Source organism: Orcinus orca, chromosome 17 (assembly GCF_937001465.1).
Source record: "Orcinus orca chromosome 17, mOrcOrc1.1, whole genome shotgun sequence".
Taxonomy (NCBI): domain Eukaryota; kingdom Metazoa; phylum Chordata; class Mammalia; order Artiodactyla; family Delphinidae; genus Orcinus; species Orcinus orca.
Window position 1 is genome coordinate 11,351,874 of NC_064575.1, and position 20,802 is coordinate 11,372,675.

Genomic DNA, 20,802 nt, shown 5'->3' on the forward strand with positions numbered 1-20,802 from the left:
GAGCAGCCGGAGTGTTGCACCCAAATGCAGAACCTTATTACCGCAGGTTTCACGCAATCCATCTTCTTTGATTCTCCCACTGTCGCAACTGGTTGAGAGCTGCATCCTGCTTCTCACATCCAACAAATCAGCTCTCACTTCTGGCTCTATGGTACCTAGGATTCTTTTAGGTCTTAAGTACCTGATAACAATGCACGGGCCAGGCCGCAGACACAGCCAGGTGGCAGGACGCTACTCGTGAGCTGCTCATCCACCCGTGAACCCCCTTAACTGTCCCAGCCCATGCGCCTCTATCTCTTCTCCTCAGATACCACAGGGCGCTGTGTCAATGCCTCACCCTCACCTGGTATGTGACAGGACCTAGTGTTCCTACCAAAGAAGAAAACTGTGTTAATTAAACACGACTTCTACCTGCTGACCACATGCTGGCTCCGAGTAACTGCTGCTGAGCACGGAGTTCATTCTAATCGTCCCCTGACTTACCCTAGGAAGAGGACCTCTGCAAGCCCCGTTTTACCTAGGATTTGATGTCAGAAAGACCAACACCTGCTCTCTATAAACTGGGCAAACTATGTGGAAAAGAACACCAGCAGTGCCTGTGTCCTAGGGTGCCGTGAGGGGTCAGCCCACGTCAACTGTCACCGCCTTCAACCTTATCCCTGCCCCCCGGGGGACCGGGTCCACAACTGCCCAACGCTGACAAGGTCAGAAACGACAAGAACGGCTTAAGGGATCTAGCTTCTTGTCCCTTTTAAAAATTGCAGTTTTTTAAACCTCCTTTGCAACCTCTCTCATGAATCACGGGAGTAATGTGCTGAGGCACGAAGTAAGCTGGAGTGAGTGCACAAGCCAACCCCTGCTCTTCGACTCGGCCCCCTCTGCCCATATTTCAGCTGTTCTTCCGCATCCGAAAGTTATGCCCTTGAGGACCAGGCCACAGCAGACAGGCTTCTTGTCCCGTCATCCCCTCCCCTCCCACCTCCCTCTCCCGCGCTCCTGGCCAGTCCCAGCTCCCGGGGGACTCGGCGTCCCCGCGCTGTCCCCGCAGGCCTGGGCCTCACTCTCCCGCATCTCTACTGCTCCCTCTGCAGCCAGATCGTTACTACCCACGGCCTCCCCCTGAGGATCCTCTGCAACTGTTGTACAGTGTCAGAATTCTGTTTCTGAATTTCTGATCCTCCAGCACAGTCCGCTTTTCCGGGTATTAGCAACGCCACAGTATTGTGCTACCTTCCGAATTTCTAGAAACTTTCTCTCTCCGAAGTTTCTGGACACACTTCACTATTGTCAACCGAGTCCTGAGAGGTCCTGCTCAGTATTGGCCACCAAAATTACGCCCGTCCCTCCATATCCTTCTGAGTGACCCCCACTTGGCAATCCACCCACCGCACCCCAAACCTGGCCCATCTTCCCTCGGCTCGTCTACGAAAAGCTGCACGTTCTTGAATCACAGCCCCTTCATCGTGCTTTCTCTTACCGTCACAGTCCACTCAACAAGCAGTTCTCAAGTGAGCCCGCCCTGAGGGGCAGCGCTGGCCTTGGGGACACACACCCCTCCAAAGGCCAGGTCGGCACCTGGAGCTGTGACGACAGGCATCCAGCGCCTCAAGAGGGGTGATGGCTGCCTGGAGAAGAGTGAAAGGTGGCTTCTGGGGGTGACATCTGAGGTGGACCCTCAAGGAAGAGGAGGCTATGAGGCAGAAGGGGGGCCTGGCGAGGCACAGAGTGAAGGAGCACCAGGGATTTGGGGAGCCCCAGGGAGTCCCGAGTTGCTGTAGGTAAACGAGGGGGAAGGTGTTGGGGAGAAGACGGAAGAGACAATTGGAGGCCAGCTTGCAAGGGGCCTGTGTGAGGTGCTGAAGAGTTAGCTTCAACCAGCAGGCAGCGGTGAGAGAAAAGCCGGCAGTCGTGGAAGCCGGTCTTCCCACGACCGTCAGGCCCAGCGGTCCCAGAATGACGCCAGTGAGGCTCCCACATGGGAAAATGATGCATTCTTTCCAGTTCAGAACAGAAAGTTATTGCTACCTGCTCTGCTTTTGAGGAACTAAAATCAAATGAGAGTAATTTATAAGAGCCAAAAAAAGGGAAAAACCAGAATAAAATTTCTTAAATTATTTAAAAATTAGAAATAAGCATAATTTTAATACTGATATTTCAGATGTACCTCTCTTCTTGGCAAACTTAAAATCAGTGGCATTTTAAAAACCAGTTATATCTAAGTATGCATAGTTACCAATCTGGATGTTGGCAACAGATTCGGTCTGACGATCACAAAGTGGACTCACACCCAGATGATACTTTTTCTCTATGTCTCCTAGAAATGGAAAAAAGAAAAAAAGAATTCTTAATGCGGAATATACCTATTGGTTAAATATATAATGAAAGTCTTCATCTTACCTGTAAATTCCTTAGGAATAATGTAACACAATCCTCATGAGAGGATGCCTTCTAAATTAGCTCTTTTTTAAAATTTTTTTTTGGCGGTACGCGGGCCTCTCCCTGCTGTGGCCTCTCCCGTTGCGGAGCACAGGCTCCGGACGCACAGGCTCAGCGGCCATGGCTCACGGGCCCAGCCGCTCCGCGGCATGTGGGATCTTCCCGGACCGGGGCACGAACCCATGTCCCCTGCATCGGCAGGCGGACTCTCAACCACTGCACCACCAGGGAAGCCCTAAATTAGCTCTTTTTTAAACTTTAAGTTATTCATACATAGAAAAGGCTGCCAAGCCAACATCCTATTTTAAGTGGAGACGGTGGGAAACTTTTACTAGGTGTTATCCCAAGACTGTAACTCTGTCAGCATTTTAATTTAAAACTCAGATTTCTGAAAGGAAGGTGCATGGAACGAAGATCCTTGGTTCCTGGCTTTAAATCACAAAACATGTCTTACATGGTCATATGGCCACACCCTCCACACAAGACAAGGATGGAGCAAAGGCAGGAAAATCTTTCTGTACAGAAAACCTTCTAGCCGGCTCCACGTCTAATTCATAAATGCCTACACACACATCGGATCATTTCAAAAGAGAACTGCTGATTTTCAAAACAGATGCTCAATTTGTGCATTATTGGTTATATGTACATCCACTATGAATCGTCACTAAAACTATCAGGCACCTTCTGCTAGACTCTGCAATTGTCTGAGTTATTTTATTCATATGATGCTAAAAAATGAACTGACTAGACTATCACTCAATACTGTAACTTGCCTTGATGGAAGAACTCCTCTGTTACTTTTTCACTCCACTGCTTGCTTAATTCCCAGGTCCGACATGGGTTACAAATATCTGCACATTTCAAAGCCATCTAGCAAAAGCAAAATATGAAAGTTGTCTTAAGAAGAAGGTAAAATTTCAATTTTACTAAGCTTAATATACGCTAATAGTGGGGAAAAGAACACCTCAGAAAAGAAAAAGAAAACGTTGCAACAGGAAATTTGTTATCCTTTATACTGATTTTACGATACTATTAGTTGTAACAATCATTTTTGCAGAAACACTGAAAGCCTACTAAGCAAATTATACACGCTTGGTAATTCCGGAGAGGCAGGCATAGGACTGCACTAACCAGAAAGCTACAAAGGAATCAGCCACTTCTCTCTCATTTTTTAGATATGAGAACTTATTAAAGTGAAATGCTTTCCCTCAGGATTTAACCACTCAGAAGACTACACGAGAATATTTCATTTTTATTCTAATAGTCATGTGATTTGCTCTAGAAATAGAATCTTTCCAAGCTCATTTTACCTGTAAAACCAAATGCCTATGCCTGATGTCTTCCAGATGTAAGTCGCCTTTGTCCAGATGGGCCCTAAACAAGGACAGGTACTCGTTCTGCCGGCTGATGTCCGTGGCCAGTATCAGAGCGCCTATCTGAGCCTCCATCTGTTGTCTGGAATTAGAGAAACATAAAGAGAAATACAAGTCTTTCAACTGAATAGCTACTTCTTGATTATTTTTTCCTTAAGTCTTAATACTCAGAAAGCTTTACAGGGCCCTAAGATATTCTAACTGCCATTCAACTTTTAACCTACCAAAAAGATGGATTCAAAGAATGCATTTTAAAAACCTACTAAAATAATCAAAACTAAAACCAAGAGAGTTGGTAGGAAAATACCAATATGCAAACACTCCAAAAAGAATGCCTAAAGGTGGAATTATATGCCTAAGAGTCTGTGTAAGATTGGCTGGGATGCAGTGAACAACTTTGGACTCTTTTTTGGTGCCTGAGATCTGAGAGGCAGGAGGAGGGTCAGATGGAGGAAGAACAGCCCATTCCCACTGACTTCTGCAAACTTTTGAAGATGTCTGACTAAAACCTGATGAAGTTCCACCAATTTAATAAAGTTTAGACTCAACTATGCTTTCAGGGCCAAATTCAAGAATTAATTATCCAAATTTCCTGGAAGGGAAAAGGTAACATGTTACTACAAATAACAAATACATTATATCATTTAAAAAACCGCCTCAAAAACAAATACCGTATGCTAATGCACGCGTATGGAATCTAAAAAAACTGTACTGATGAACCTAGTGGCAGGGCAGGAATAAAGACGCAGACATAGAGAACGGACTTCAGGACACAGCTGGGGAAAGGGAAGCTGGGACGAAGTGAGAGAGTGGCATGGACATACATACACTACCAAATGTAAAATAGGTAGCTAGTGGGAAGCAGCCGCATAGCACAGGGAGATCAGCTCGGTGCTTTGTGACCACCTAGAGGGGTGGGATAGGGAGGGTGGGAGGGAGGCTCAAGAGGGAGGGGATATGGGGACAGATGTATACATACACCTGATTCACTTTGTTATAAAACAGAAACTAACACACCATTGTAAAGCAATTATACTCCAATAAAGGTATTTAAGAAAAAACTGTTTCAAGTCAAATAAGAGAAATGTTAAAAAAAATTCCTTCTGTTTCAATGGGCCATCACAAACATTATCTTTGTATAATGATCAGTAAAGAGCAGTCAATAGATTAAAAGGCTCTAAAGATGGTTTTTTGGAGACCCTAGTCCGCCATCTTCTTGGTCTGCCGATTTTCCGAATAAAGTCGTATTCCTTGCTTCAAAAAAATATAAAATAAAAAAATAAAAGGCTCACAGTATTGAACAGTAAATAAAACAAACCCTAAGCAAACATAAAAGAATGCTATTATGCAGTATTCCTTATTTTCAGTTTTTATTTGTATTAAAATATGAGAATTCAACAGGGTTAATCATCAAATGCAAAACACGATAGAAAGGGAATAATGAAGCAAACAATTTAATCTGCCTTAGTCAAGAAAAAGAGAACTTATATATACAAACACTGTGTGGTTTAAGCAGTTTTTATATTTGTACTATGACAAGAAACAATTTTACTTACCAGAAGTACTGTCATAACTCCAAACGGTATCCATGAATACAGATTTAAAAAAATAAAAAGTCCAGCTTTTTTCTCACGGACATTACCAAAAACATTTTTGTGTTTTTATGAGGTTGTTTTAAATTGTGAAAGGGAGAAAGGAAAGAGCAATGACAGTAACTTAAATCTTGATACCCACATGTATTTTTACGCCTCACCTTTTTTCTAGAAGTAGGTGGTTTACATCCACTGACATGGTTTTCCTAAGTGCACCTTCTCTTGGGGAGGCATCGTTAAAAGCTTCAGTTTGTGGACCCATGACATGAGATTTTGTTGACCACCACCATCATTATCATATTGGGCTCATTTACATGAATGCTTTTTATTAGCCTTTCAAATGGCCTGCTCAACATCAAGTGATATTTTCTAAAAAAAATGTAGTATTTTCTGTTCTTTCAATTCATTATTTTATCCTATAACTCTAGCAGTGACTCTAGGACTATGCTGTTGAGGATATAAAGCATTCTTTTCACGTCTTATAGGTTTTGAAAACTTCCTGGAACAGATTTTAATGAATCTGTTTCTTACACAGATTGTTTACTTTCTATCCAATTTACCTTTACAGCTAGAACTTATGGTTTTATTCAAAAGAGCATAAAATGGAAATATGTAATACCATTTACATAAATAAGCAGTAAACCATGACTGAGCCACTGTGTATTTGGAGTGGATTTTATAGTATCTATGAGTGATCCTTCATAAAAATTCACTGAAAAAAATTACTACTGACTGTATTTCAGAACAGGTTTAAATTATTAAAATTTTGATGTAAATTTGTAAAATAAGATAATTTACCTGAAAATTGTGGAACACCTGAATATAACAACATAATTTTAAAAACTTTATACGGTTGTTTTTGCAACTTAATTTCTACAGTTCATAACTAATTAATTTTGTCTTAATCCAACCTACCTGCTTTCTAATGGCATATGTGAGAATAAACCGGATTCTCTCAATAAACCCACTGCAGATCTCCAGTGGTGATTTTCCAGTACTGAGGTATTCTACAAAAAGAAAAGGGCATCTCTGAGTAAATGGTAAGTCTTTTTCTGAACATAAAGAATTATTTGTAAGTAATATTAATCTGATTAAAATCTGAACGTTCATGGAGAATTTATTTACTCCTTTCACTTCTTTAAACATGACACATTTTCTAGAATGCAAGAATATTAAATTTTGAGGATAAAATTGCACTAACCTTGTATAAAGTTGCCAAGTAATGGTTAGTTTTAATAAGGAAAGGTTGATTAACACCTGGATGATCCAGATCATGAGTGGCAGCTGCAATTAAGCTCAGCAAGACGTCCCAAGGAGTTACAGAATTGGCAAGCTGGAGTGCGGCAAGGAATAACTGATTACAGACATATTTGAAACACACGCTGCGCCATTACAGTAGCTGTTCTAAGTTAGCCTCGACTGAGTGTCGGCGGTCTCCTCCCGCCATGTTTCTCGGGCCGCTCATCCAGGCCACGGAGTGCCTGCCAGCGGCGGGTCTCCTCATGACCCTGGCGGCAGGCGTGGTATAATGGTGTCCCCGCCCACGTGGAGTGCGTGGATGCAGCTCATCCTCCATTGGAAACTAGCATCATTAAGATGACAGCTAAAGTATAAACCAGCTTTTTGAGAAATAAAAGTTTTCAAACAACAAACAGAGATTTGAGTATTTCTGTTAATGTAGTCAGAGACGGCCTATGAGGTTTTAAGAACATTTTTATCATGGTGAGAACACTTAAGGTGAGATCTACCCTTTTAACAGATGTTTAAGCGTACAATACTGTAAACCTATGACTGAGCGTGTGTGTTTACCAATAAATTGGTTACTGGGTTTCAATCAAGAATCCAAATCCAAGGTTACTTCTGAGGTCCCAAATGTTGAAGGAAGCTACTGAGTAATCATGGAGCAGAAGTTTACGTCAAGTTGGTAGTGAAATCCTCTCCCCATGGATGGACAGTTCAGAACAGCATACACAGTGTATTCATCTCAGGAAAAGCCATCCTGTACACTAGCCATTGTAATTTTACTCTCAACAGTCATTTACTATTCTTGATAAAATAATCACAATAAATAAGCTTATTTACCTGACTGAAGTTTTCAACGACAAAAAACACTCACCTGGAGTGTGTCGCAAGCCCAGCTCCACCAGCGCCTCCCCAGCCCACCTCCGTTCTCCGCCTGCAGCCCAGCCCTCGCCCAGCCCCTGCCCACAAATGACTGGCTGCGTTCTTGCAGCACATTCCACATCCTGCCACACCAACACTGCCAGAGCGCAGCGTGTGCCCGTTTAGCTTTACCCTGGGGCAGTGCTCTCTAAACGTGTAGGGTCCTGTGCCCTAACAGCAGAGAAGTATTCTGAGCATAGGCCACCCACATAGGTATACTTACTTACAGATTACAACACAGAGCCAACCCATACTGCACGTGATAAAACACGGATGAAAACCGAAAAGTTTTAAAATATGAGATAAAAGTATTTTTGATTCAAATTCTAGTATATTCTTTCTATGCCAGAATGGATTTTTTTTCCATCCCCTGCGCCAAGTTCATCTTGGTCTGAAAAAAACCACTGTCGGAGGGCCTGAATCCACTAAAATAGTGTAAGCTGTTTGAGGGCAGAGAATGTAAATTATTTATTTTTGTATTACCTGTAAATGGTATATAGAGAAACTCAATGAATGGGTAGAAGATGGTGAAGACAATTATTTCCTCTTTAGGAGAGGTAAAAGCATTTAAAAAAAATAAAAGATTTTAAAAGTGCTGCTTGGACTTCCCTGGTGGCACAGTGGTTACAAATCCACCTGCCGATGCAGGGGACACGGGTTCGAGCCCTGGTCCGGGAAGATCCCACATGTCGCGGAGCAACTAAGCCCCGTGCGCCACAACTACTGAGCCTGTGCTCTAGAGCCCGTGAGCCACAATTACTGAGCCCACGAGCCACAACTACTGAAGCCTGCGCGCCTAGAGCCCGTGCTCCGCAACGAGAAGCCACCGCAATGAGAAGCCCACGCAACGCAACGAAGAGCAGCCCCTGCTCGCTGCAACTAGAGAAAGCCCACGCGCAGCAGCGAAGACCCAATGTGGCCCAAAATAAATAAATAAAGAGTGCTGCTTACTAATCAAGATGAGCAGAAGGCGCACTCCATGGAGCACCCTGCATATAAAGCCACATCCCCTCCTGACATAAGAATGCAGGCGTGGCTGTGGATATATTATGAACATGCGATTTGTTAAGCAATATTCAGAAGTGTTATATTCTTACGATAACTTTGGCAGAAGAACAGACGTGGACCAGCCTGGGAGAAGGCAATAATCCAGAATTGTTAAAAATTAATGTATGATTTACACATGACCTCAAACAGTCTCAGGCAGATTAAAGAGTTAACTATTAAAAATAGAAACATGAGAAGCAGCAGTTGAGCTGTTAAAGTTCTGTGAAGGAAAAGTAAGTTCTAAGTTTGAAAACAAATCACACATGCAAAAAAAATTTTGAATAAAAATGCAACATTTCTGCTTGTTACAAAAATCTTTCATCAGAAAAAAAACTTTATGAGTTTCCTAACAAAGACAAGGAAGTCAATGACATTAATGCAATTTTTAAAACTAGATTTTTTTAAAAAAGACAAATGTCATCCCCATTTCTGACTGTTGCTATTAGGTGCCGTTAGGCTCAACTGGAACAAAATTATAATCTATATTCTGAGGTTCAGCTTTGAGGACATAAAAAATAAATACTAAAGTTAGAGCTGATACAAGTACACACCAAAGGAACTTTCAATAATTTCTTGGTTTTCAAATATTTTTGTCTTTGTTTTTTTTTTTTTTTTTTTTGACTTAGAAGAGCTGGGAATTAGCTCTTACGTATAAATCATAAGATATAAAAACCGAAAGCACGACTTCCCTGGTGGCGCAGTGGTTAAGAATCCACCCGCCAATGTGGATTCCCCCGTGCAGGGGACACGGGTTTGAGCCCTGGTCCGGGAAGACCCCACATGCCGTGGAGCAACTAAGCCCGTGCGTCACAACTACTGAGACTGCGCTCTAGAGCCCGTGTGCCACAACTATTGAGCCCACATGCCACAACTACTAAAGCCCACATGCCTAGAGCCCGTGCTCCGCGACAAGAGAAGCCACTTTAACGAGAGGCCTGTGCACCACAAGGAAGAGTAGCCCCTGCTCGCCGCAACTAGAGAAAGCCTGCGCGCAGCAACGAAGACCCAACGCAGCCAAAAATAAACAACAATAAAAAAAACCCAATAACAGCACCAATCCATAAAATAAAAGCTGGTGTTTAAACAAACGAATGGAAGCAGGTTTCCCACTGAACACTGTATATATGGCTTTCTCTTCACGGTCCCCTCTGCACCTGGATTCTTCTCCGTGGCCGTCTCCTTCTCAAACACTGCCTCTCGGTTTACATGGTTCCCGACCGTCTGTCTGAAGTTGTGAGCTCTCGCCAGCCACCCAGTCACTCCCCAGCGCATCACCCTAGTAAATGACTTCACAGCAGCACTTACCACAGTAGAGGTCAAAGTTCTGTTTATCTGTTTAAAGACCGCCCCCCTGCCCCCCACTGGGAGGGCAACTTTTTGAAGGCCAGGGACCTTTCCTGTCTTGTTTACCACTGGATTCTTAGCGCCAGGAAAACGGACAGAACAAATGAATGAACACACTCGACAATGCAATGCCATGTAAAGGACCGGGAAGTAAAAGGTACAGTCAACTCTGAGTGACTCCATTTCTATTTTCTTATCTCTATGATAAGGGAGGAGGGAACTGCTGTATTTTAAATCTTAGTGATTTTATCGGTATCCTTAACTGAAGCTTTGACTGAAGAGTTCACTGAGTATGTTAAGAAAAGTGTTTAAAGTAAGAATGATCAGAGCTACATAGGCAAAAAGTGTTTAAAACTAGTGCTACCAGAGCTGCATGGGTAAGACAGTGTCTGCACCACGTTCGCCCTGCACTCTCTGCCCCTCTGGTCCTGCTGGGTGCCGGCGCTCCCCAGCCCTGCCTTCGGGCTGGGCGTGGCCAGCCAGCGGGTGAGGCCTTCACAGCCCCATGGACTAGGTTTATCTCCTCTGTGTCCCATGGGGCACTTAGCTCCATCATTCCACTTCCCTGGCTGTATGGTGATTACTTACCAATTTCTCCCGCAAGACTGTTCAACAGAGACACTATAGGCTTGGCCCAATGTTTGTTTTAAACTTTAATTAAAAATTTGGGGTGCATGGGCGTATTCATTTATCAAAACTACACACATAAAATGTATGCATTTTACTACTGCATATAAATGATGCCACAATACAGTTAATTTTTTTTTGAGTCATAATATACTTTAAAAATTGGGGTACTTTCACATACTCCACATCTCTTGAAAAATCAGGAGACTGGCAACCACATGGCTATATTCTCAGAGCATCAACTAGCACCAACTGGCTCAGTCAGCCTCCTTCCCTCCCAACATCCGGCCGAACTAAGATCCCTGGGGAGGCGAGTTTAGAGGCAGGGCTAAGGGTGGCAGATGTAACTTTACAGCCTCCAGGAACAGGAAACGCCCATGGGCAAACACGGCTTCCATTACCATCTACAGCTGGTCCCCAGCTCTGATTTCTCTGCTCTGCTTCAGACTCCTTTCCAACTCTCTACTAGACACCTGCATTCGGATATGGCGCGAAGACACTTAACCGCACGTGCCCACAATGGAGCTCATCATCTCTGCCAGCCCTCCCTCCCTTCCTACATTCTCTCCCTCACAGCGACTCCCACCTGCTACTCAGCTGCCGGGGACAGTCTCCACCGACTCCTCTCCCTATTTCACCCCTCTAGATGCATCCAGACACCACATCCTCCATGTTCTGATTCCCAAGAGATCTCACCAAGCGTCTGCCTCTCTCCTGCCCCAAGGCTATCGAAACAGCTCCTGACGGGCAGCGTGCATGATTCTGGTCTTGTCTGAGTTATTCTCCCCCCACAGCCAGGATAGTTTTGTAAAGTCTCCTGCTTCCCTTCCGGAGCTTCCTATTCATCACGGGATCTGACGAGTGTCATCCCTGCCCTCGTGGAGCTCAGCGTAAACGCCAGGTGACCTGACATGTGTGGCCGGGCCGTACAGCCTGACCCTCACTTGGGCTTCTCCAGCCTCATTCTCGACAATCACCCCAGCTCTCTAGCTGTCAACTTACAAATACAGCCACGCCTGGAAACCTGATCCAGCCACATCTCATTCTTGTGAAGGAACCTTCTGATTTTAAGTCTGATGAAAACATTAACTTAAGGAAAAGTATCTGAAATTAAATCAAGGGCATTTTCTCAGGACTTTCACTGACTGTAAATGCCAACACCTTACCTTAGGTTCTTTTAGGTAACAGTGCATGGCCTGAGTAACATCTGCAGCGTGGACTGCATTGTGGTAAGGGTTTTGACTGTGGTAATCTTCTTGGATCATAACTGCGTCAAAGAAAAAAAAAAGACCTCAGATTTAACTGCGAACAGGAGGCATGTACAAATACAAAAATTGCAACAATTATGCATTCTCCACTTACCCTTCTCATGTGGCTATCAGCTAACTGTTCTGATTCGGGGAGATGATAATCACTTATCATAACTCACATGTATACCCAAGGCATCAACACCACTTTGACTCTTGTTCGAAACTCTTTAAATGGCATGAAGGTATTCATGTCAAAATTATAAATTTTTTTTTTCTTTTTCTTCTCTTTTAAAATGTCAATCTATCATTGTGGCCCACTCCTCTGACTTTTTTTTAATTTAAAAAGAGTTTCTTAGTTTAATAAAAACTGTACAATTCATTCAACAAATACTCATCGTAGTAGATACTGTTCTAGGAACTAGGAATTCATCAGAGGACAAAAATCATTATGAGGCTAAAATAATACAGATATTGGGGAATGTGAACACAATCCTTGGGATACTCCATCAGTGAGGTGAGTTTCAGATCTGCAATTAGTTTTTCAGTAGTAGGGAAGGATGATGTGTTAATCCTGCCTTCTCTGCTCAGTGTCTGTATTATGCTACCATGAAAAAGTAGACTAGGATGAGAGGGTAGAGCCGTCCCCACTGCCACCAAACCCGCACTGTGGCCCTCACAGCCCATCACTCAATCCAGTGATCTCCAGGTATGGTGAGCCAACCCCAAGGTGGTGAGCTACGACTCACTGGTGAGAGGCAAAGAGCATTAGAATTCTGTATGTACTTTGATCCCATCCTTTAAAATAGTTTTCTAAATACTCGTGTTAATATCTATTTATGTGTTTTATAACAGATATTAGCAGAGTATTGCAGGCATACAATTTGTAAATGAATATGCATTAGAAGTTTCTCAACGTCTTAGGTAATAAATTTATCTTAGTTTTGCTAATTAAGAGGAAAGAAAATATTATCACCTTCGTTACAAAAACAAGAATCCTCATGCTAATTTTCTTCTAACGTTTTCCTTTATTCGGTGAAAGACTCTAATTTTTTCCCTAGCAGAGTGCTCTTAAATATCACTCTGCACATGAAAACATATTCAAAATAATCTTTGACGTTTACTGTCAGGAGGTTTCTGGGATCAGAAAAAGAGGAGACCCAAGTGCAATGGACCTGGATCTTTTAAGGTTTTAGCCTTCAAAAAGTTAGGAAAGGACAGAAACTGTGTCGTCGTTGCGAGAAAGCCGGGGCTGACGTGGGAGACTGACAGCAAAGCTGACCCAGCCCCCAGCGGCACTGGGCCTTCGCGGCTTCCCCACCCAGAGGTATGCCCCCCCCCACCTGACGGGCTCTGGCCACCGGGATGAGGCGGACAGCAAGGCGAGCCAGCGTCCGGGCTGGGCTCGGGGGTCTGGATGTGCCAGTGCTCTCCTGCCAACTGGCCACTGCTCTCTGAACAAGCTTGGCTTGTTGGAAAATAATCTTTTTCCTTTTTTGTTTTTAAAGTGGCTCTATTATGGTGCCAAACTCCTCTGCCTCCTTTTAATTTAACAGGAGATCATGTAGAGCTGAGCCAGGTCGGGCCCGGTGTCCCAGCTGAGGCCCACGACGCCGCAGTGCAGCTCACTGGGTGTCAAGGGCGGGGGCACGAACAAACTCAGCCAGACCAGAAGCAGCGCTCCACAGCCCTGCAGACTCAGGGCTAAATCAATGTGTGTTTTCTTTAAGCCACGAACTTTGGGGTGATTAGTTTCAGAGCAACAGCTGATATAATTGAGAGACAAGTTAAACAAGTACCAGTACAAATCTTATTACTGTTAAATGGGTTAGAATCACTTACCTAAAAATCTACGAAGTTTCATCATATCTAAATGGAAGTACTCAATTAATCCATGAAGACTAAATAAATGAAAGGTTAAACTTACTAGACTATTTCCTAAAAAGGAAGAAGAGGAGATATTAGCAGGAATACAAGCTTATGTAACTGCACTGTACTTCCAAATATAGGTTTGAATACAAAACATAAAGAGTACTAAGTCCTACTTTTTGTCTATCTAAAATTTACAACTTATTTTAATTTTACCAGTTTAGAACTTTAAATATCACATGTTCTTTCTATTCTAAGAAAAAAGGATTTTTTGGTTTTATTTTTCTAAAACCAAACAACTGGAAGATAAACATTTTTGAATAGATAAGTTTTCTTTTTAAGACACCAAAATAATTAGAATTGATAGAAAACTTTGAAAATTGTCCACACTGAGTAAGTTTAATTCAATTTCCCAAAGCACCTAAAACATGTGCACTCACCTCCTCATAACCATCCCTCCACCACACTGCTCTGAATGGGGGTGTCCCAGAGCAGAGCGCCTTGGCTGCATATGCTATGTTATTTAACAATTAAACAGACTGTAGGTTTTAAAGGTGTGTGAGCTTATAAGTTACTGCCAGCATTCAGACAATAACAATAACATAAACATGATTCTGGTATTCTCGAAAAAAATCTATGATTCTTACAAACATGTATAAAAGACCCAACTAGTCCCACAATGAAAATTTGTAGTAATAATATTTATGAAAAATTACAAAGAACTATCAGGCTAAACTAATTATCCAAAACTGCCTGAACAACTGTTTAGAAGCCCACAGATGAGGAAAAAAGTCAACGAACTGGAACAAGGTTTGCATAAGCAACAGTGGGAAGGATGTGGCAACCAAGAGAGAGTCTTCCTAAAAACCATCTGACATATCACCTTCACACAGGAAGAAAAAACCATTTCAGATCTTTTCCCTTTAAGGAGTTAAATGTAAACATGCACTCAAATCCTAGTAACACTCTACTGGTAAAAACATGAGCCCATGGGGTCTAGAATCACTTGTGAAGAAGTGAGCTATGTTTCTGTCATAACCACGGTAACAACCAACTTTTCTTAGGGCATATATAGAGATATTTCAGAATGTATATTCAAAAAACAATCTGGTTTTAAAAAATGGGCAGAGAATCTGAATAGATATTTTTCCAAAGAAGACATACAAATGGCCAACAGGTACAAGAAAAGCTGGTCAGCATCACTAATCCTCAGGGAAATGCAAATTAAAACCACAATGACATATCAACTCACACCTGTCAGAATGGCTATTACCAAAAAGACAAGAGATAACAAGCGTTAGCTAGGATGTGAGGAAAAGGGAACCCTTGGTGCACTGTTGGTGGGACTGTAAACTGGTGCAGCCACTATGGAGAACCATGGAGGTTTCTCAAGAAATTTAAAGTAGAACTACCTTATGATCCAGCAATCCCACGTGCTGGTATATATCTGAAGGAGATGGAATCACTATCTCAAAGAGACACCTGCACCCCCATCTTCACTGAAGCATTATTTACAACAGCCAAGACATGGAATCAACCTAAGGGCCTATCGATGGACAAACAGATAAAGAAATCGTGGTGTATATGCAGTGGAATATTACCTAGCCATAAGAAAGACGGAAATCTTGCCATAGGTGACAACATAGATGGAGTTTGAGGGAACTGTGCTAAGTGAAGTAAGTCAGACAGAGAAAGATAAATGCTGTATAATCTCACTTATATGTGGAATCTAAAACAAAAACAACAAAATCTCGAGCTCACAGATACAGAGAACAGACCGGCGGTTGGTTGTCAGAGGTGGGGCAAGGGGACAAAATGGGTGCATTGGGTATTTGAATGCTGCCGAGAGAAGGTCTTAAAAATTCTCATCATAATGAATAAAACCGTGACTATGTACGCTGACGGATGTTAACTAGACCCCCTGTGGCAATTATTTTGCAGTACATACAAATGGCAGATCATTACATTGCATGTTTGACGCTAACGTAATGGTCTATGTCAATTATGCCTCAATTTAAAAAAAAGAATGTATATTCATTCTGTGTATTTAGGTAATCACAGGATTCTCCCCAAATTGTTTCCCAAACCTAATGAAATACATTACCAATTTCTAGGATCTAGAATAAGTTTTAAGAAAGCTGCAATCAAATGGTAAGATACCCTCGTCTGGAATCCAGGCGAATGGCAGTAAGAAACGCATGTTAACGTCCTCCACCAAGAAGCCTGGGGGAGTGTGACAAGAGCCAATCTAACAAAGCGTACCGCCCATATCAAAATGAAAAACTGTATGCAACGTTTTTTCTCACTTTCAGTTTATAAGATACCAACTGACTTAATACCAGTAAATAAGAACACAAGTCAACGAAACATTTCAAAGCAAGTGATGATGCTTAGCTGATACGTTAAACAAGAAACAGGCATAGAAGCAGTTATTTTATGTGAGAATGGAAACACCTTCTTGGAAAAGAAAACTGTACTTATAGAAAAGTTACCCTTTATATAAAGATATATGAAAGGACGGACCTGCCTAAGGTGTTACGGCTCTCAACAGGTTTTAGGATGTGATTCTCTTCAATACTTGGGAGCTGGCAGGACTGGGCTACGGCTATAACACAGGCCTGGCAACGAGGGTCCTCATGCGCCAGGTGACTTTTGGGGGAGACAAGCCCTATCTTGCTATCTGATGTAATCTAACTCATTCCTGCAAAGGCAGCATCAAATATATCCTACCAGATAGAAACCACTTCCCACTTTGCAGTGGACAAGCTGGGAATCAGAGTTTTGTTTCTTCCCTGCCTTCCTCACAGTATCATGTGGGAAATCACCAGAGGAAGAAACACAGAACACACCAGATCGACAGCAAGAAGGGAAAACTATATACTTGGATACTATGTACGTATATCATCCAGAATTCGTTTCAGGCTAAGCAGCTTTGAAAGGAAAGCAGATCCAATTAAATAATGCAAGTTAAAGGACTTTTCTCCTGCCCACTTGTTTCCCGATAATATCCCTTCACGTACAGAATTCCTGTAACTTTTGGGTGACTGTAGTGAACTGAACATAGATATCACCATCTGTAAAGGCACAGGTGGGTGGCTAACCGTGGGTGGTTTCTACTAACCCCTAACAACTGCAAGAAGAAACCATTCGGCCACCTTCTCCACAAAAAAGGAGTGAGATGATTGAAGGGAAGCCAAGGGCTAAGTTAACGGACGTAGACTAGTGGCCATGACTTCTGCCCAAGCTGCACTGTCACCCTCATTCCACTTCTATCGCCATGCCCCCTGACTAGCAGGTATGTTCTTTTTAAAAATAAAATCTAGAGAAAAACAATCAACTATTTCAGTGGGTGACAAGTGTCTCAGGAGACTAAGAATAGGCTATGAGCTCTTAGTGTTTATGTGAGGCTAGACCTTGAAGGTGTTAAGGGCGGCACTGTCTTATCTATGTTTACCTTGAGATAATGACTAAAGCAATATTTGTGTTGCATTAGGAAAGGGGAGTTTCCCAGATCTAGAAGAAGCTGAGTCACCTATATTTTCAAAAAGGGGATGGCTGCAAGGAAGGACAGCTGATAGTAAGAGCCTCCGATAGGCCCTAAATGATATTAGAGCCTTTTCTGTGTGGACAGGCCCAAGTGGGGGCAGGGAGAGGAACAGACACTAGTCACCAGAGGGCAAAAGAGAGGTGAGTAGGAACAGAAAAGGGGGAAAAACAAAAGGCAGGGAAGCGGGAGGGAGGCTCCACCACTGAAGAGAACTTCACTGTCTTTACACCTGTGCCTGGGTCGCTCCAGTTTATTTTCGGTCAGCAGTCCACAGACAACCTGAAGGTGATCACAAAGGTATCCTCACTATGCCTGGCCATATAGCTCAGAGCGAATGACGTAGTGATACTAAAAAGCTAGACCCATGCTGTTCTCAAGATGCATACAGTTCTATTTGCTTGTCCATTTCCCATATTTGGCTTTCTTAGGAAAGGAGCTTTATTCCAAAGTAAAATAAGAAAAAAAAAGTGATTTCAAAGTATAGCAGTGAATCACATATTTATTTCATTCTCAACCAACAGAACTGACTTCCTCTCAGTGAACTTTCCACTCTGCTTCATTTAAAACATATTAAGGCAAAAGGGGCAAAGTCTAGTTGGACAACAGGTACCACCTTTTTTTTTTTTTTTTTTTTTTTTTGGCGGTACGCGGGCCTCTCACTGCTGTGGCCTCTCCCGTTGTGGAGCACAGGCTCCGGACGCGCAGGCTCAGCGGCCATGGCTCATGGGTCCAGCCGCTTCGCGGCATGTGGGATCTTCCCGGACCGGGGCACGAACCCGTGTCCCCTGCATCGGCAGGCGGACTCTCAACCACTGTGCCACCAGGGAAGCCCACGTTTTTTTTTTTTAATGCCAAAAATTTCACACTAAATAAAGAATGATTCTCAAAGGGAATTCTGTTCCCATTCCCAAACAGAATAAAGAAAAATGAACCCTTCCCGCAAAGCAAAACGAAACTCAGAAAGAGGTAAACAGATCAGAATCACCTGTCTTGGGGCTTCCCTGGTGGCGCAGTGGTTGAGAGTCTGCCTGCTAATGCAGGGGACATGGGTTCGAGCCCTGGTCTGGGAGGATCCCACATGCTGAGGAGCAACTAGGCCCGTGAGCCACAACTACTGAGCCTGCGCTCCGCAACAAGAGAGGCCGCGATAGTGAGAGGTCTGTGCACTGTGATGAAGAGTGGCCCCCGCTTGCCACAACTAGAGAAAGCCCTCGCACAGAAACGAAGACGAACCACAGCAAAAATAAATTAATTAATAAACTCCTACCCCCAACATCTAAAAAAAAGGATCACCTGTCTTTTTCAAAGTACTCATACTTTCCGTAGATTCTGATACGCCCCCTCAAGAAGCCATGAGCTCTTCCCACCCCACCCGACCCCGCCATGGAGAAGCAGTGCCAGGAGGAACCACTGCTGCTGATCATTAACACACCATCTCTCAAGTGAGCAGAGAAAGGAAAGCCTAGGAGCCAGAGCTAGAAGAAAAGCCATCTCTCAAAAGGTCATTCATCTACCACATATCTGGGGCTATCAAAACTGGAATACGAGATCAGAGCATGTCACTGTGACTACAGTACAAAAGAAACCAAAAAAAAAAAAAAAAGAACGATGAGATAGTGATGTTCGCCTTGGGTTATTAACAACAGTAGCATTAATAAGGGACGCCCAAGTGATGATGACAGTGGTTAATTTTGATTACTACTAAGAGTAATAATCAAAAAATAAAATTTTAGATTGATTCTCTAGGCTTACAAGTCAGTCACTAAAGAAGCAACACAACAATGCTCCCTCTGCCAGCAGAGGGCTCCTAACCTAAGTAAATGAAAGCAGCAGCTCACCAGCGGCTGTACCTTCAGTGCAGCAATCTCAAGAATACATTAACTTGAGTAAGTCAAATTCTTCACTTACCATTTGTTAGTCTATCAAATAGAAAGATATCAAAATTCCAATTTCCAACTTTTTCCAGCATACACTGAAATGAAAACCAAACATTCCTACTGTAATTTAATTTCAGTAACATTCTCTATCTTTTGTAGACAGTCCACAGGGAAGTTAATGAAAATGGGAAGTGGTTGATTTACTTTAAGGAATGTTAAGTATCATTCTCCCTTTAATCATGACCTTTCCAAACGGCTCCAAAACATGTCCAGAGGGATAAACTCCACTTGAAAAAACAATTATTATTTTGTCTTCCAGTTAATAAATGTATAGGTAAGGTTAGTGTTCCCTTCAACTTATTCCTATACTCCCATGAACGGTCAAGAATTCTAATATAACTTAACATCACAGAAGTGTGGTTCATACACTGCATGGTCTAGAAACCAGATTTTTAAAATCGAATAAAAGTAAATTATAATAGCCGAACACTTGCTATATCCCAGGCACTGTTAAAAGTGCTTTACTCACTCTTACTCTTCATGCCGACACTATCAAGCAGGCATTGTTTTCAATCCTCATTTATAGATGGGGAAAGAGGCAAAAAGTTCTAACTTGCTCAGCAAGAAAGTAACAGAGCTGGGATCTGACGTCAGGTGGTCTGATTCTGGAACCCAGGCACCAGACGCTTACACTGTACTACACTCAAATTATTTGTTATTCATTTTCTGAAAATACACTCCCAATTTATGGGTATTTATTTATATTCTTTAAATATCCTTATAAAAGAGTCAATAGCACTTAACATTAATTTTTAGGTTGATGGTTATTTCAGCCAAGTAAATAAATCCCACAACCCTAAAACTCAAATAGATATTTTTACACCATATATTTGTAACCTGAAAATTTTGTGGACTTTATTTTCAAGAAAAAAATTTTATTTTGTATCCAAAACTTCACTGTCGTATACATTTATGACCTAATAGACATAAGCAACATTAAGGTACTACTGGTTGAGATTATAATACTAACAGCCAATGATACACATAATATTCTCATTCTAAAAAGCAAAACTTGTGAACATTTTAAAATTTAAGGAAAGCATCAGTACTTTTTCACTGATTTGTTTTATCAAACTGGGAGGCAAATTTTTTCACTTTAGTATAACCGTAGAGTGGGTACCCCGACCCTATCTACACAAACTGACAACATCTGGCCTGTAAGTATTAAGTCAAAGAATACTTTTACAAATATTAGAAACATAAGATTATTAAAAAATCCTCATTTGGTCAAAAACAACCTCAACTAACTTCCACCTTCATTAACATACTTCTTTTAAACTATATAAAGAAAACAATGCACACAATCACCAGGTTTAATTTTTAAAAAAATCTAAATCTTCCAAAAATCTCACTGATAACAAGAGATTATGAAAAATCATTTGACTGAAAGTCATGAGTCTTCCTGTGCTGGGTTTACTTCGAACCAGCTGGGGGAGCTCAACCAAGTTCCTTATACTATTTAGGCCATAGTGTTCTGTTTTTTTTTTTTAAGGCCATACTGTTCTTAGCTACAGAATACAGAAATTAGATCAGACAATCCATAATATTCTTCCCAGCGTTAAGTGTGATCTTATAGCTTAACTTTCTATTGATCTACTTGCTGTTATAATAAATTGAAAA

General features: G+C 42.1%; 1 protein-coding gene across 4 annotated transcripts in view; it reads right to left on the reverse strand.

Annotated features, from left to right (window-relative positions):
* The window catches only part of PDE7A (phosphodiesterase 7A), a 114,441-nt gene that overhangs the window by 3,606 nt on the left and 90,033 nt on the right, over positions 1–20,802 (reverse strand). For all 4 annotated transcript variants that reach the window (XR_004486007.2, XM_004274968.4, XM_033437590.2 and 1 more), the window contains 8 exons: positions 19,154–19,217; positions 13,672–13,767; positions 11,749–11,849; positions 6,603–6,734; positions 6,317–6,408; positions 3,747–3,891; positions 3,210–3,306; positions 2,234–2,314 (listed from right to left, as the gene is read on the reverse strand). Coding sequence is in view for 3 of the 4 variants with exons in the window: in XM_004274968.4 (XP_004275016.1) it covers positions 2,234–2,314; positions 3,210–3,306; positions 3,747–3,891; positions 6,317–6,408; positions 6,603–6,734; positions 11,749–11,849; positions 13,672–13,767; positions 19,154–19,217 (808 nt within the window). In the remaining variant the exon portion in view is untranslated. The remainder of the gene's footprint in view (positions 1–2,233; positions 2,315–3,209; positions 3,307–3,746; positions 3,892–6,316; positions 6,409–6,602; positions 6,735–11,748; positions 11,850–13,671; positions 13,768–19,153; positions 19,218–20,802) is intronic.